At 34.0% G+C, this 17,834-nt stretch overlaps 3 protein-coding genes across 9 annotated transcripts in view; 1 reads left to right on the top strand and 2 right to left on the bottom strand.

The window, feature by feature from the left end:
• The window catches only part of LOC108566346 (E3 ubiquitin-protein ligase MIB2-like), a 4,139-nt gene extending 3,593 nt beyond the window's left edge, over positions 1-546 (bottom strand). Inside the window, exon 1 of the mRNA XM_017926166.1 lies at positions 438-546. Coding sequence (XP_017781655.1) covers positions 438-489 — 52 coding nt within the window. The 5' untranslated portion in view covers positions 490-546. The remainder of the gene's footprint in view (positions 1-437) is intronic.
• A 1,524-nt stretch (positions 547-2,070) lies between these two features.
• Positions 2,071-12,801, top strand: LOC108566354 (solute carrier organic anion transporter family member 3A1). 7 transcript variants are annotated; one of them, XM_017926188.1, is made up of 11 exons: positions 2,071-2,308; positions 2,376-2,446; positions 2,503-2,651; positions 2,706-3,513; positions 10,178-11,096; positions 11,160-11,300; positions 11,360-11,653; positions 11,720-11,845; positions 11,903-11,951; positions 12,011-12,540; positions 12,602-12,801. In XM_017926188.1, the coding sequence occupies exons 5-11, from the start codon at positions 10,235-10,237 to the stop codon at positions 12,745-12,747; spliced, it is 2,148 nt and encodes a 715-aa protein (XP_017781677.1). In that variant the 5' UTR covers positions 2,071-2,308; positions 2,376-2,446; positions 2,503-2,651; positions 2,706-3,513; positions 10,178-10,234; the 3' UTR covers positions 12,748-12,801. The 7 variants fall into 7 exon arrangements, with proteins under 7 accessions (XP_017781677.1, XP_017781680.1, XP_017781679.1 ...); XM_017926191.1 differs by lacking the exons at positions 2,071-2,308; positions 2,376-2,446; positions 2,503-2,651; positions 2,706-3,513 and adding an exon at positions 4,617-4,985; XM_017926190.1 differs by lacking the exons at positions 2,071-2,308; positions 2,376-2,446; positions 2,503-2,651; positions 2,706-3,513 and adding an exon at positions 7,674-7,875.
• Positions 12,802-13,965: 1,164 nt separating this feature from the next.
• LOC108566356 lies at positions 13,966-15,114 on the bottom strand. Its single transcript, XM_017926195.1, has 2 exons — positions 14,724-15,114; positions 13,966-14,663 (listed from the first exon to the last, which is right to left on the bottom strand). Exons 1-2 carry the CDS (start codon positions 14,791-14,793, stop codon positions 14,038-14,040), a joined length of 696 nt encoding a protein of 231 aa, XP_017781684.1. The 5' UTR covers positions 14,794-15,114; the 3' UTR covers positions 13,966-14,037.
• Positions 15,115-17,834: the final 2,720 nt, after the last annotated feature.

Genomic DNA, 17,834 nt, shown 5'->3' with positions numbered 1-17,834 from the left:
ATTATCTTAAGGGGTTGTCGAGAAATCCACGATAAACTGAAAAGAGTGAAAAAGAAACGTTGTTTCTCTGTTTTTTCAATTTCTGCAGCTCATAGCTCATAGCGACTCGAAAAATCGTCCTTTCTATGTTACGTATAAAAAGTTATACATACATTTATTTTAAGCGAATTTATTTTAAATTTATAGAATTATTATTTTATTTTTGTTTATATATTTAGGGCAATAATTTTCATTTTGTTTTTCTCTTTATATCTTGAACAGATAAATTGAATAAACGCAATAAAATACATTCAAATTAAAATATAGAAATAACATTATTCATAAACATAATTATTTCAATTTGACATCAGGAATGAAAAATCGAACTTTTTCCCGAATATAAAATACATTTTCTTGAAAATTGATATAATTATTATTTATTTCGACATATAATGTACCTGCAATTTGCGATTCTCTTTCTTTTAAATTTTCTATTTTGACAGTCAACATATTTTTCGTTTCTATGTGTATCTACGTTTCTTCCTAGTGTGTTCTACTACAACCATTACCAGACTAGACTAGTGTCGTGCTATGATATTTTTGGTTAATCATTAGACGTTATTTTAGTTGGCTTATCTACAGAACCAGATTTTGGAATGGCCTCTATGAGCTATCACAAAAAGTAAAGATAATTTAAATTCAAAAAAATAACAAAAATATTATCATTTTTTTGTACCTAAATAAAGTATAATTTGTTGGTTTGCAAAACTATTAGATTTCGATAGAAATTTAGAATTGTCACACAATGATCAACTATGGCTTTTTTATATTTTATTATATGTATTACGTAATTATCTTAAGGGTAACTATTAACAAATTTTCATTCATATTTACTAGAAACATATTTTTATTTCACTAAGCCAATGATTTTTCTACTAATTTAGATCTATGTGACTTTTTAATTTATTTTATAATTTCTTTGACTTACATAAAACATAGTATTTATTCTTCTAATCTTAACAATTTCTGTTTGTTGTTATTGTTTTATATAAGTTTATTTGCTAACTTCTTTCCGGTGGTTCACAAGTATTTACTTAGTTATTATTACCTGAAAACTCAAGAGTAGATAAAACTAAAAATTCATGTGATAATTCGGGAAACGAACCAAGGCTACCTAAATAAACAAGTAAACAAACCATCGTTACCAGAAAAGGCTGCTTATTCAAACCGCAGTTCAACTTAGAATTGAACTTAGATTTTCCCAATACGCTTTGATCAAACATGACTTTCATCACAAGGAGTTATTAAAATTATTTGTTATTAAAAACAGAAATATTAACAATATCTAAGAAATCACTTACAAATCACTATTCAATCACTATTTTATAAATAATACAATAATGCTATTAGTTGAAAGCCCTTAGGTCTGATGAATTTTTGTATTTGTTTCCAAATTCTCGCGTACATTTTGTAATAAATTAAAAAGCAGTATCAAAATAAACAATCATAAAGGCCAAAAGGCTATCAAACAATATATATTATTATAATAAGAGAACAACATAAAACTGTTCTGATACGTCATCTGCTTCTTCCTTGCCGGAAGAGCTTCTACACTTAGCTACGATCTAAAACAAAACATATTTTAAACAATTTACGTAATTGTATACTTGGTTGCCTACTATACAATACTATGTAATCTCTAATAATTAAATACTTAATTATTTTCGGCAAATGCAATATATTAGTAATGAGAATAGTTTGAAACTAGATTAATCGAAGACTTACTTCTCCTTCTTTTGTGTCTCCCGAAGACTTTAAAACCACATAAAAGGACACTATAAAGGGAAAAACATCATCATTTATGTATAAACAACAAATTTTTGTACTATTTTTTTAGAATATATTTTTCTTAATTAAAATTTAATTTGTTTTGAAATTTTCAAACTCAAACTGAATTGATCAAATTTATTATGCTTTACATAAAATACTCATCATCTATAGTAGTAGTATACAACGGAAGTAACATGAGACCTACTACTGAGAATCTTGATGGATTTAAAATGGTTCCCGCCATTATTCACGTGATGCGTACTAATGCGCTCTGCATACATGCGCCCTTTTCACATCTCAACAAAACCATTTCAATTTAATCGCTGCGGAGAAAACAAGATATTTAGAAAATAGTTTTAAGAGCAGTTTTGAAAATAGAAGTGCAATATGGCTAAACGTCCATGTCCATTTGATGAGAACTGTGCTCCGTTGGTGAAAGTTCACGTTTCTTCAGATGACTTAAACAAGCACAATCAGAATTACATGAGAGAAATACATGGTACGTTTAAGGTTAAGTTCTCAAATTGAACAATAGTAACTTGCTTTATTTGCTTGCACGGATCCAGCAAAAACTATCAACAAACTTTTCCAGGGCATGAATAATAACAACAGGCCAACTTTGGTATCCCAAAATCAGGTCAGTGGAATATCACAGCAACATTACTAGAATTAAAAATTTATTTTCATTTTCAGACAGTTGACTATCGTTTGTGCTCTGAGTGTAGACAGCTGAAACAGTATGTCAATATGTGCTGGTTCTGTGAGACTACAGTATGTCATAGCTGCTGGAGGATTTGCAACATCTGCTCTGAAAACTTCTGCTCTAGATGCACAGTTGCTATGTAAGTGATATGTGAACCACTAAATATTAAGAATAACCTTTGTTATTGTTGCAGATATAAGAATGGAAATAACTACAATTGTTTAACATGCTATAATTGAACCAGGACACCTGAATCTAATATTAATTATGTCTCCAAATACCATCTCAGTATTCTCAATAATTATTTTTATTAAATTAAGTATTAAGGATAACTAAAAAGAATATTGTATGTATTTATTATATTAGAATAACATTATTAGCCCATGTATGATAATGCTTTAAAAGCTACATTAATGTTGGTCTTTAAAAAACAAATGTGTATATATATATATCACGTATTAGTAAAGATAAATAAAAAAAACAAAACTAAGATTTCACTCATTTGTATCCTAAATTATCTATTTGTTGCGTATTCAGCGCGTTGCCGGGCATTTGTATACATAATAACATATATTGTATACACACAGCGCTGTACCTGAGACGCAGACAATTTAGACGCACACACAGACATTATTATATAATGTGCCATTATCGATCCCTCGGTCGTAGACCATAACAGCCAGTCATGCAGCTATGTACTGGCTTGTGCGCAAGCCTATTGATGTCAGTCTGAAGTGACTATTTTAGTAAATGGTATATGAGCAGTTCGTCTAGACAAGAATATTACGTCCTCTGTTTATCCCCGTCGTTGCATATATTGTTTTAGTCTGGGCTCCGTTTAACTCTCCCTCGTTTTCATACGTGCACTAATTCGAATCTATATACATCTTTATTTATCTCTGTCTTCCTATCTATATACAAATAGAGTTTCTGTTATATATTGTGCATTGAGTGGATGTGCCGATGCAGTATCAGTCTAAACAAATCCTCGCATTATGAATGTAAGTACCGTAAGCAATTGAGAATAAAAGTAGACCATAGTCCAAACACCTCTACTCATTTCGCAGTGTAACTTAAATAAATAAATAAACTAACAATAAAAATAAATATTCTTTATTTACAAAAATTTGTAATTATGAAAGATTCACATAAATCTCGTGCATGCATGACAATGAAAATTAGAATATACAAACAACATAAACACCAAGGTGACCTGCTGTAGACCAAAACCGGCCAAATTAATACTTGGTTCAAGGTGAAATAATAAGACTTCAATTGACTAATTTTTATTTCTCGTTCCGTCAGTTGTATAGAGGGAGATGCGTTCGTAAAAGAGCAAGACTTGTAACGAAAATATCCATGATACTCCTACGTGACCGAAATACGAAGCAACTACTATTTTCAGGGTTCCTGCAACCCCGAAAACCTAACCGGCAGGTAGATCTGCCATTATTTTATATCTTTTTTATTTTTTTTGAGATCCTCATAAAACCATACTCTTCCAGGTATGTGGGCTGTTATTCAAAAACAACCCTTAAATTAAAGTGAGATTATTAACATACAACCTTGGCATTTGAAAGTCATCTATTCTAAAAATCACGCTTCCTCGCTGGGCAATATAATATTTACGTGACTAACATATTAACATATAGAATTCAGCTACGGCAAAATTTCAGTGGCATAAGATTCAACTGAATAATGTATCTAATGGCCGACCTTCGACTTCCACTCTTTAGCTCAGAATATTCATCTTTATGTTATCTAATCCTGTACTTCATTTTACGTGACTTCCGTGAATACTTAAAATTACGAATACTCAATGGCAAGTGAAGATGCGTTTCGATCTGAGTTATTGCATATATGCTCCAAAATCACTGCAAATATGTCACTTGGATATTTGGTAATGATTTTATGATTGTTAATTAGTAATTTGTTTATATTTCTCGTTTATGTTATCTCTGCTTATTTTGAGAGCAATTTATGTGTGATTGCACTTCTGCTTCACCGTCGTTTTTCTCTTTGCTCCGTTCGTTTCGTTCACCTATTGCATCTAGGATGTTGCCAAGGTCGGTTGGTATACAATTTCCCTTTGCTATTTTCTCTTTGTTACATTTGGTGGAAATTTGTTGTTGTCTTCGTTCTGAATCGTTCAGCTTCCATTCAGTCCTATTGAACTAAATATTGCTATGAAGAGGAAGAAGGCATTTTGATAACAGATCAGAAATTTGAAGTGCGTGCGACGTCACGCATTAATAACAGTTCGGCAGTTGAGTCCAGTTTCTTGAGGTGTGCGGATGCGCGGATGCACCTCTTGCTGCGTCTACCAGTTAGGTGTTACCCTAAAACTGAAGCAGTTCCTGTGCTCGGCTCAAATTCGAATGTTGTTACACGCTCACTACATTATTGGCTTTTAATTGCCAATCCGGAACTTTCGTTTCCTCCACGTTCTTACTTACTATATTGTTGTTGTGCGGTGAGTTTTTAACTGAAGTCACTTAAGATATCGCGATTTTTAAAATAGCTTAAACTAATTTATGGATACAAGCGTACATACATGGATACGTGTGTACGTATATATATGTGGGTGTGTATGAGAGAGTGTATTTTACATATATTACGCAATCGAATCAATGCATTTCCTCTCCCTGACCGAACAGGTAACTTATATATTCAACGCATGATTCCATTATAGCTGTTTGCTAGTTAGTATCCTGGTTGTCAACATATTTACTAAAAGTTTTATAATTTAATCATTTGGTTCTTTTAAATTCACAAACTGGCAGTTCTTATGGCGTCTGTTAAAACCAATACGGGCTCATGCCCATATGTGCCGGGTACCCATATGTGAATCACATATTGTTTTAGATTCATTGCTTTTACGTAAATTTTGAGTTTAAAAGTATAAATGTATATTTTTTAAATTATTCAAGTCTCTTTTTTTTCTGAGAATAACTAAAAATAATTGAAATTCGTATACTGAACCGCATTTAGTGTATGTAAGAAGTCTAGCCATATCTGATAAAATATCACGTTAAACGACGACACACGCGATAAGTAAAAATCAGAAGAATACGGCCCTCTGTTTCTATACTAATCCTATATATCAAGGACGTTCAGAGTTAAACCATCGACGATCTACCATAGAAGTATTAAAAATATATTAATAAATATTAGGTTAAAATAATTGGTGTACTTTTTATAAATTGAATATCAAAAATATAATATGTAATCTTTCTACCTAAAAAAACACTCGATCGACCTTTTCAGGGTGCTAAAACTATATATATATATATGTGTGTGGGTAAATGCCTAGTTTGTTCAATCGGTAGCGCCGGCTATGAATATACAAGCAATTGTCTGCACAAATATTTTGCTTGTATTTTTCAATTGAATTCGATCTCGTGGAATTTAAAATTAATTGTCGTGGTTCAATTTAATTTTAACTACTGTACGAATGTAAATACAAGCTGCATTCAATTGAAGTCCCGACATTATTTACGAAATGCATATAAACATAAATATTATGAATGTAAATTGATGAAATACAATAAATGGCAGTTTGAGCATGTAATCAGTTTTTTTCTTTCTCCAATTTTTTTTTTTATTTGTGTTTTATTTTTCTGTACTTGTTTATAATAAAATGTCTGTTACTGATTTGTTTATCAATGTAAATAACACTCATATGATCGACTTCATTTCATAAATGATTCAAAGTTATTTTTAAATTCATACAATAATAACAACAGTCATATATAAAATAAAAAGTAAACAAAAATAAATACTGTGACTTTGTTCAGTGCGGATTTGTGCAGTTTTAAAGTCCTCTATTTGTTTTTGGTTTATAATTTTTATATTATTATTTATGTTTGTTATATTTCCTAACAATAAATTAATTTTAAAACGGGACAACTTTATTTATTTACTGTATATAATTGTACATAACAGAAGCCAATCATTATTAAATAATGAAATATTCTAAACACGTATCAAATATTAAAGTTCAATTATTCATCTTATACTTGTAATTACTGAAAGTTTTTTTTGTACTTAATATAAAAAAATTGTGATGTAAACAATGCTTGAAGTTAAATAAAACATACATAAATCAAATAAATAATCGTTCTGTGAACAAATACAACAAATTTTGAAATTTGTTAGACAAGTGGATCACGAGATGAATATTTTTATTTCAGCTTTTCACTTAAAAATGTTGTACTGATAAGCACCAAAGCGTGCCATAAATAGGGTTAATACACAAATATATTAAAAAAAATAAATTATATTTGCAAACTTTGACGTTGGCATTTGTATTTTGCATCATCAGGCGACGTTTTTAGACATTAACTCTGCTAACGGAATAATATAATTAGTAGTCATGATTTTGTTGTAATAAATGCAAGATAAAGAGAATAAAAACAAAATTTGCAAGCCGGCGTCAACAAAATATAATAAACGGAATTTTTAAGCAATGCTGTTAGTAACAAATGCATTTACAATGAATCTTCTTATCAGATGAAAATTGTGAAACACAATTCAACGCATTTGCTGGGATAGGATTGTCTGGGGCTAGACGAGATCTCGCCATTTGATTATATAAAAGATTTTTGTTTATAGGGCTGTTAATGGTTGTGAGGAAAGTTCGAATAATTAAATTTGATGCTAGCTGAATAAGAATGTCGAAGCTCTTATCGAATGCGACGACAAAAAAGAAGTGGTTAAATGTGGAAAGGAATATTTAAAAAGTAGATCATGAACTGTGCGCGCTCACATACACTAATTCAGTCCACAACAATCTTCAACTACCAAAACACGCGCGCGTTCTTCAATCTTTCAGAAATCAAAGTAAACAAAGGCAGTAGCTAACAAATTTTGTTATTTTACCATTTTGTTTCAATCAGTAAATTTATGTTCGCAGATGGCAAAGAAAACTTAAACTGGTCAAGAACAAAATGTAACATTTTTTAAGCAAGTATCAAACTGAGATTTATATTTAAAGAAGATACATTTATATTGGTTATTTTTTTGTAAGCGTGTGAATGCGCGCGCGTTTATGTGTGTACATATATTTATATATATATATACTTCACTATTTGTGTGTGAGTATCGTGATAACACGCTTTCGAATTACACTGGTTAACTAGCGAAAGTTGAGTGTACTCATAGTAGGTCAATCTGTAGGTTCTAAAGTTTATTTTTGGGACGGAGTTGTTAATTGTGAAGACTGCCGCTATATCCAGTTAAGTTTTCAATGCTAGGGGGAAAACCCAATTCGCGCATCGGTATCTTGCGCATCGCGGAATCCGAGCGGCGCAGTTAACGCAAATCTTGGGAATCGGGCGTATATTTTGCGCGTTCAGAATCCAGTGAGTACTTTCGAGTGCGCGTCCAATTAGCGCAAAATTCTTGAATTGTGTTTGCTTCGCAATTTCACGCATTGCCCTTACCGTTTGCTCTTTTCAAATTCGCTTCGTCTTCTGATCGATACACCTAAATAAATTACATGCTACAACTGTATACATCTGCTAATGTGTCACAACCTATCTCAATACTACAATTCTTTTCACTTGCATTTGTTAATTCCGTTACTATCCCCTTTCAACGAACATTTCTATCAATGCTCTACTGGGAACGGGAAATAGCGCATGTGATGACTTCACTAGATAAGATATGAGCATTGATTGGGTTATTGCTCCCGTTGATTAATCTAGGGCCGCGCATTTAATAATCGTTACGACGACTTAGTTGCTATGAATTTATTGGAAGCAATTTAAATGATTTAATGCCTCTCTACGGGTGATGCTTCCATTTTCTGTTTTCGTTTCTTTCTCGTTCTTCATGACCGTCAGGTTCGGCATATGAGTCATGCGCGCAACTACCGTTGTAGGCGAGTGTTCAGCGTACACAAGCTCTACGTGAAGAAGGGATGCCACGTTTTTTAGTTAGCCCACTGTAGCTGAAGCGCTCTTCGTTAGATGATAGAAGAATCGCCATTACCAATTTATATCGGTTGCAGTTAGTTTGTTGATGGAAGTGAACAGTTGATTAGGTTCAATTTAGTTAAGTAAGGACACGGGTGCAGTGTGAAGGCATTTCTTGAATATCTCCTTGTTTGTTTCTTTCTCCAATTGAGTATATTAATACATTTTTAATTGGACTTAAACCGAGCTGGAAACAAGAACAATGCAACAGATAACCTACATCCTCTCGGGCCAGTTCACCATTCAGATACGAGCTATACCATTCGGTTATGCTAATCAGGACACCGGCACCGGCACATAGAACTAGCTGCGAGTCGCCGCGCGATCTGCGGAACCGAACAAGGTTCTTGTGCAGTGTTTTGTTGAACACCGGAGGGTGCTGCACGGAGAAAGTGTTCAGTTTCGTGTCCGTGTCTTCGTCCATCTGGTGCCGGGTGTTATCCACACACGCACGCAATACAGAAGAACTTGTATTAGTCAGTTACATACTATTGAATGATGGTCGATCATCGTTGATAGATTTTATTCACATTTGACCGTTCGTGATAATACGAGATGATAGTATCCGTCAATCCAGTTCTGCCTTGGAAGAGTACCCCATTATTATAACTCTTGAATAAAGTGGTACAGTGTATATCACATAACACACCCAAAGCGCGCCCGTGCTAATTTATACACAAAAAACAGGTGGGAATAGTCAGGTTTATTATTTCATTCCATATTTCTAATTTAGTTCTCCTTCAGCATACCTTCATTTCTCTGTATTTATATTTATATATATATATATACATATTTGTATTTCATATATATTTATATTATTTTTATTATTTTCCTCGAAGGCGTGTAACGTAAGAGCTAAACAAAAATGAAGAGCTATCTAGAGAGGACGACGCGCCCGCGGCCTTTCTCTCTCGCTTGAGCTTGAAAATGAAACCGCATTCCCCTTTCTCCGCTTAAGAAAACTGGATTCGCTTTTCCGCTTTCGCGGTCGCCCGTCTACTGGAATCCTCCTCTTGTTGTTATAACTGATGTCTTCGTCCACTCGTTCTGCTTCGCAGCCTCGTCCGAGCATTCTATCATTTTACTAACTCACTTGGAATGCTTCAACGGCACCGATGTAAATCCTACTCCGTTAGCACGATGAGACCACCATTCTGGCGGTAATTAATATACGAACTCACTACAATGTCCCTGTATGCATTCCAATTAAATTTTTCGTTTCTGCTGCCTCAATACAATATGTTGAATGTTTTTGATCTAACCTACATACATACATTTTACTTCCACTGATGACGTTGACCTCAAGCTAATTGTCCAAGCCAGTTGCGAATCGCGCACGCACACTTGCGCATAAACGAACGTGTCCACATCCACATAAAATTAGCAAATTTTTGTATAGAATATGTGAAAATTACGCACGCCAGGAATAAATGAATTCGAAGGTGACATAAAAAGCACCGTACAGTAGTAGTAGTAGGCAATTGGAAAGGATAATCTCGGTCAATAGATTTGATGAAGGCCATATCACGGAAGAGAATATATATATTGATTTTCGAAAATAGTTGGCATTTTAGAAAGTTTTCGTTATTGTAATTCTTTCTTTTATTTATTTTTTTTGTCGTGATCGTTATATGTTTAGGCAGTTGATTGTCTTATTAATGTTTTTCTTTATTCTTTTTGATTTCAGCAATAAACTAGTTCGAGTATAAGAAGATCGAAACGGATTGGATTAGGTCAGAACGCAATGGCGAGCGCGGAGACGGATTCTACGCTGACCACCGTGCCTATGATGAACGGTGGGGCTGGCGGCGTAGGCACAACGTGGACCAGCGCAAACGAGAAGTCCACCAACAATAATGGCATGGGCGAAGGAAACACTAGGCTAGAGGAGAGTCATATCCCAGAGGATCGAACTTCGTTGACGGAGGATAAGTCGCAGACGGCAACAAGTGACGAAGAGGACTACGACGATAGCGATACGGAATGCGGTCTTGGTCGATGTGTCCCCGTTTCAATGCAAAAGTTTGCTTCCAAACAATCCTTTCTTATGGTGTTCTGCATTGCTTGGGTACTTCAAGGCATGTACCATACTTATTTCGTGAGTGCAATCACAACCATCGAAAAGTTGTTCCAAATCCAATCGAAAATCACAGGGATTATTATGAGCGCTACTGAGATTGGCCAGATCGGTTCCTCGTTATTGTTAACATATTACGGCGGCCACGGGCACCGGCCCAAGTGGATCGCGTGGGGAATGGTTCTGTTCGCTGTCTCCTCCTTCACATGTTCCTTGCCGCACTTTATTTATGGGAGACAGTTGATCAACGCCAATGACCTGACCGGAATCTCGAAGGATTCTAACATTTGCAAAAGTAATCTTACGAAAAACATGGATATGATGAGCACGATCGACGATTTCCAAAATTTCACACCTTTCGATGAAAACCTTTATGAACATCGAATTCAACCGTCCGTCACGAAAATAGTTTTAGCCATATTTTTCATTAGCCTCCTAGGTGTAGGTATGGGACAAACGGCCGTTTATACATTAGGCATACCGTATATCGACGATAATGTTGCGAGTAAAGAATCTCCTCTATATTTCGGTATTTATAACCCATTTCCTTTCACCTCTAAAAAACGTAACAATGTTTTTTTCTGGATTCTAGCAATAACGATAGGAGTCCGAATTTTAGGCCCGGCTTTAGGCTTCATAGTAGGCTCATTCTGCACAAGCGTGTACGCTGATCTGAGCGTAGATCCAAAAATAGATACCAGCGATCCCAGATGGGTTGGAGCCTGGTGGTTGGGTAAAAACAAATTATGAAACTACGAAACTTTCAGAACTAACTTTTTCACACTTTTACAGGTTTAGTTTTAATATCTGCATTACTGATGCTCACGTCGTTTGCGATGTTCACGTTTCCCAAACGACTTCCAAGTGCCAGGCCGCAGCCAAGGATGCGTCGCAGTGGCAAGAAGCACCCGAGCATAAGGGATTTTCCGAAGACAGTTAAAAGGTTACTCAAAAATGACATCCTGATGTTCCGCACAGCCAGCAGCGTTTTGCATATATTGCCAATAGCAGGTTTATATACATTCCTGCCAAAGTATTTAGAATCACAATTCCGCCTGCCGACACCTTCAGCCAACATGATTTCAGGTTCTATATTATTAAATGGCCGATTTAATTCATGTTTATATAATTTCGTTTTACTTTTGTTTTCAGGAGTCGGTGGAATTCTAGTGATGGGTCTTGGTATAATAATAAGCGGCGTGTTTATATTGCGAGTGAAACCAAACGCGCGTTTTGTAGCTGCTTGGATAGCGTTTACAGCAGTCGTTTACGCTTTAGGTATTTCAGTTTTATTTTTCTTTGTCGCATATGTATAGCAATTTATATTTTTTGCAGGTATGGGTATCCTCATGTTTATCGGTTGTCCCATGCATGATTTAGAAGGGTATACAATGATTGGATTTATTCATCTTTGTAGCGGCTTTATGTTTTTTCTTATTTTAGACACGGGTCTTTGGAGCCTATCTGTAATACCACTCTATGCGCTTGCAGCGGTGATAAATTTGCACCAATTTGTGGAGAGGACGGCAAAACTTATTATTCGGCTTGTCATGCAGGATGCAGAAACTTTACAGAGCGTGATGGGAAAATTATAGAGTATTCAGACTGTATCTGCATGAGGGATAATGCCACTATATTCCTGGGGAACGAGTTTGATACTGCTACCATCGGCTATTGTGATGTTACGTGTAACAATTTTTTCTGGTACATTGTCCTTTTCTCCGTATTCGTGTTCATCCATTCAACTTCCGAAGTGGGCTCTATGCTGTTGATTCTGCGATGCGTTGATCCTCGAGACAAGGCTATGGCTCTAGGTCTAATACAATTTGCAATTGGATTATTTGGAAACGTGCCGTGTCCTATAGTGTATGGAGCGGTCGTTGATTCAGCATGCTTGGATTGGAAACAGGTGCAAGATGAGAAAGGAGCGTGTAATTTCTACGATTCCAGCACGTTCAGAACCTTTTACCACGGTAATATTCCATCATTCACATTCTATTCACTTCTCAACTTACTAACTTCTATTATTTATAGGTACGACAGGTGCGATCCTGCTGTGCGCCTTCTTTGTAGATTTGATTGTATGGTACAAAGCAGGTAGCATAAATTTCGTCGACGAGCAAGCACCTCTCGAAGAAGAATTACATGCGATCAAGGGTCGTACTGAAATTTGTGAATAATTTTTTAATGGTATTATCCTTATTTAGATCTATTAGCATAACTAAAACATACACACCCACTTATATATATATAGTAATGTGTGTATATATACATACATATGTATATACATATAAGTTATTTTTTTTGTAAATAATAATTTCTCGTGCTGGCGTGCTGTTTGAAGTGCGTACAATGTTATTTACAATTATCTTAAAACCCTTTATGTTTTATGTAATAATTTAATTTATGTTTTTTGTTATCTGGGATTTTATAATTTTTTAATATGCCTTCTCTGCCTAATAATATTTAGATCTGATGAAACCGTGCATTGATGATCTGTGATATATTTAAAATAGATACATTTCAATATCCTTTTATATACAAGATAGAAAGTGTTTTTTATACACATATACAAGAAATTGAATACTCTGCATTTGAATTCCTATATACAAGATTTAAAACAATATAATACGGTATATAAATAATTAATTTTATAATTTGATGATTTACTCTTTTTTTTTTTTATTCTTGGGAATGCATAAATCTCGTTCTTTAGTTTATTTTGTAGAATTTAGTTACCATTTCATGTAAGTTACTTCTAATATTCGGGGCTCAATTTCATATTAGATATTAGTTATCTGTATATATATTTTTTTTTAATGCAAACTACTTACATCACTTTGTTACTTTTATGTTTTGTAGTATTATTTTATACTTTGTACTTCACACTACTTTTTTTTTATGTCATTTGTTTTTAAATGTGCCATAGATCTTTTATATAAATAATGTAAATAAGTATATGTAATTTATATAATTATTGTCTTGGCATTTTTGTACATTCGTACGTTATTTAATTACATTTTGCCATTTCTCGAACAGTCAGGGTTTAAAGCAACGCATCATCATCATGTCCAAACACTACCGCTGATATTCTATGTTTTGCATCTTTTATTCATATGGACTTTTATTTTTGGAGAGGTAATAATTATTTTTTTATAAAGCAATTATTGATAACTGTCATGTAACTGAGTTTCGTCTATTATTTTATACTTCGATCAATGCATCAGCAGCGATGTGGTTTTATATATATATATATAATAAGATATCACATTTGTAATGTCCTTAATGACTTACTTTATTTTTGTAATTGTTATTAAATGTATTTCTATGTATTTGTGTACTAAATATTTTGTAAATATTAAGCAACAAGTTTTATAATATTGTTTTATTGAGTTAACTAAGAGCGTAATACAATGGTGCGCTTAAATATAAGTATGGGATTTATCTTGATTTTTCTTCTGTTATTTAAACTAATTGTCATTTTTAGAGTTTCTCCTCTTAACGTTTCCGCCATTTCTAAGGAGAACGCTTAAGTACGGATCGCCGTAGGCGGTGGCGTGACTGGTAGCCACTCCTCCTTTCCCAGTGCTGAAGCTGTTGGCTATCGCTGTTGCGGATCCTGGATTATAGCCCTCGCCGGACTCACTTGATCTATGCGAAGAACCGCGAGTTCCAAAGAAGATAGGAAAAAATGCGTTGTAGCCGTTGCGTGAGCCTTGCAGTGGCCAGATTGCGGTATCCTCTTCGTCATCCTCATCCTCTTGTGATTTGATAACATGCTTACGCTTGGCTGGGATCTTCTTCGGCTTAACTGTGGTAGTATATTCAAGTTCTTCTTCCTCTTCACCTTCAGTTTGTTCGGTTTCAGTGATATCAGTCTTGTGGTCCGGATGCTTATGTACCTGATTTGAATCGTCTGCAGATTCGTCGATTGGCATTCCCAGGTATTCGTTACCTCCCAAATAACTATTTGTGGCAATGGCGTCCCTAGAAGCGAAGGCCGTCATCGATCCTTGAGGACCTTGACCGGGACGGCCGTAGAACCCGCCGCTAAACATCATTGCTTGGTGTGGATAGGACCTTCTTAGTCTGTAGCCTGAAGGTTATTATAGTTTAATTACATGATATCCGTTTATTGTTACCGCATAAAACTTACCATAAGGCTGAGCAGTGGAGGAGATAATAATCCCAATGAAGATGTACAGGCACAAAACAATAGTTTTCATTGTCGTTGTTGTTGTTGGTTGCTGTTGATGGATGGGTGTACTGAATTTTTCTTAATCAGGAGATCTTTTTATATTACAAAATCCTATCCCCCACCCGTAAACAACCCTGTGCACACACCCAATCAGGATGTTCTCATTGTCAATAAAAATTCAATCCGTGTTTCGCATTCATGTAAAATAAGAGTGCCAGACTGATTTTTAACGTTATATTCAAGCTATGTGATTTGTTTGGATAAGGCGGAACTCATTGATATGACTAGATCGTATATATTTTCATGTGTAATGCACCAATGTGCAGATAGAAAAATACGCAATGTCCCTGCAAAAATTTACGTCTTCTCGGAATTTCCGACATAACTTTATAAATCAATTTCAATTCTTAATAATAGAATTATTTATAATTTACGTGATCACAAACATGTACACAGTTCATCGCCAGAACTTTGTTAATCATGCAATAATTAGCTCACAAAATTATTGTCTATTGCTATTTTCCATTTTATTCTCAAATCAATTCGAGAAGGAATTTTTATCATCCATTGTCTCCTTGCCTTATTATCTGTCGAGCACGTACCTTGAATAACGATGATCCTAGAAAAAAAATCATATTTCGCATATTACAATTACAAGTGGATGCGAATAACTCCATTATTTCTAATAAATCAATCAAACTGAAGAGTTGTATCCACCTGCAATTTTTCATTAGATCTTAAATCTGAACACCTGCAAATATGTATTCAAATATATTCACAGCGAGTTGCGGATCTGAGAATTCTAATATTATTATTTATTATTGCAGCCTGCTTTATTCACTCGACTTTTTTTGTTTTCGGAATTCCAATAAAACTACAATTTGCATTTCGCAACGTTCATATATTAAAGCATTTATTAATTCTTTGTGTTGTTGATTTTCTGTAGACTTTTTTTTTGGATAAAGGTAGCCATTGTGAAGCGGTTAGAATAGCAATGGATTCGAAAATTGCGGTTCATTGTACTTACATCGAAATACGTTATGCGTTAAATATGTATACATTTTATTTCATATTAAAATTCTGCTTTGTTAGGGATTGGTTAGAGAGTGATTGGGAGGGGAACTTGGTGGCATCTTCGGTTAAGTGTTGACCATCCATTTAGAGTTGGCAGTTTGCAATTAATATGTTAGTTGACCATTTGGGGATAAATAGGTCGTCGGCATTGGTGAATAGTACTGAATCTGGTATGATAATAGTTTTACTGATTTATCTGAAAGTCAAATACAATTAATTTCCTTATTGATTTGTTAAAAAATTAATCAAACTTTACTTCTCGCCTCATACGCTGTTTGTTCCTGAACTGCCGACTTGCGTCATTTTTCTTTCTTACTGTTAGAGAGGATGCAACAACGATTTCATCGAAGGCCGTGCCTATAGCAGCTGTAAATTATTATTATTTTTTATTGTTATTTAACCCATATTTAATATTGTTTTTGTTACCTTGATTAGGAGAATCCTTGCTGTCAATTGGGGAAGCCGAGCATAAGGCAAGGGTGACTATTAAAATGCAAATCCAATTTAGAAATCTCATCTTAACTTCGTGTGTTGATGTGGCTCACTAAACTACTATTTGAGCTCACTTCACATCCGAACTCTGCAACAAACTCTAGCTGTATAGGTGGTAAACCTCATAAATGAAGAGTAGGAATTAAAAAACCGGTTTCTAAAGAAAGTTATGATTTAGATTTTTACACGTAATACTATAATATTACTTTGCTTTATGATCTTCTCAAATATTCTTATTCAATTTACTTGTTTTACCTACTTACTTATTTTACATACAACAAAAAAATAAAAATCACATGAATTATTGCAAATCATAGTTTGAATATAATGTCAGAACATATCTAAAGTGAAAATTATTATTCGCCTGTATCTAAAAAAAAACAAAATTTGTGGGGGCGGTAAACCCGAAAGGGTAAATCTCCTACTCCTATAAACTATATTCACTAAATATTCTTATGAAATCCTATACCTTCCTACATATCCTATACCTTTCTACATATCGTATACCATTTTCTCATATTTTGAATAATGGAACACCTTATGTTTGAATTTACTTATTTTATTGATAGCATTCATTAATTTATTACTCTCACAAAAATATCTACTATACTGCTGCATATTACTTCATAAGTTTTTAGTTCTTCTTATCCAATTCAACCGCAATTCAACTTATCTCTTATGGTTCTAAAGATTGACTGTTGAAAAATACAGATTACTAAAAAATACTTGGAAAAAATTAATTTAGTATTAATATCAGGTGTCAATGTATAACACTGTCTTTATGAACGTGTAGAACTGTTTCTATCTAATATTACATAGTAATCAACTGTTCGTGACAATAGGAACAGGTGGAGCTAAGAGTCAAAAACAACTTATTTATATTATATTTATATAGTGTGTTCTATTATTGAATTTAAGTTACATAAAGAATACATTCTATAAATAAATGATAATAATAAGAATTTTCAAAACAAATAAATAAATTCTAACATAAATAAAAATAAAAATTATATATTAATAGGCTGGCCAAAGGGCTATCGACAAAGGACTTTCCGCCCGGGAACAAAATTTAATGAAAAAAAAAAAGCAGCATAGTAGGAATAAGTGGGTATCAATCGAAGGACATTAGGTATTGGAATAGGGATAATGTGGGATTTTTAAATTTGGAAATTATATTTGGGTTTCGAGGGGCACAGAATTTAGAGAGGGAGGCGATGTTGGATTGTTTGGATTTAAATTTCAAGGAGAGGGAAAGGTATCGGTTGAGGGGAGGGACTATTTTGGTTTTGGAGTAGAGGAGATCATTAGGGGGATTGTGTAGAGCAGTGGTTTCCAAGTGGTTTTTTAGCGCCACCCCACCCCCTACATTTCATAAAATGAATGCGTATTACAGCAAAATTGATAACAGCACAGAAATGTATCTATACTTGCTGGATTCCCCAAACATTCAGCTTTCATATGCATATATTGGATTAATTCTATCTCTTACAGTTTTCGAGTAAA

The sequence above is a fragment of the Nicrophorus vespilloides genome, unplaced genomic scaffold (genome assembly GCF_001412225.1).
Source record: "Nicrophorus vespilloides isolate i.1.1-1 unplaced genomic scaffold, Nicve_v1.0, whole genome shotgun sequence".
In the NCBI taxonomy this organism is placed as follows: domain Eukaryota; kingdom Metazoa; phylum Arthropoda; class Insecta; order Coleoptera; family Silphidae; genus Nicrophorus; species Nicrophorus vespilloides.
This window is presented reverse-complemented; position numbering and strand designations above follow the sequence as displayed.

Excerpts from the sequence above, each read along its gene's own strand:
- LOC108566354 (XM_017926188.1), top strand. The coding sequence starts at position 10,235 with ATGGCGAGCGCGGAGACGGATTCTACGCTGACCACCGTGCCTATGATG. Across the intron at positions 11,097-11,159 it reads AGAATCTCCTCTATATTTCG|CAATAACGATAGGAGTCCGA; the intron begins GTATTTATAACC and ends TCTGGATTCTAG. Across the intron at positions 11,952-12,010 it reads CCCATGCATGATTTAGAAGG|ACACGGGTCTTTGGAGCCTA; the intron begins GTATACAATGAT and ends TTCTTATTTTAG.
- LOC108566356 (XM_017926195.1), bottom strand. The coding sequence starts at position 14,793 with ATGAAAACTATTGTTTTGTGCCTGTACATCTTCATTGGGATTATTATC. Across the intron at positions 14,664-14,723 it reads CTCCACTGCTCAGCCTTATG|GCTACAGACTAAGAAGGTCC; the intron begins GTAAGTTTTATG and ends AATAACCTTCAG.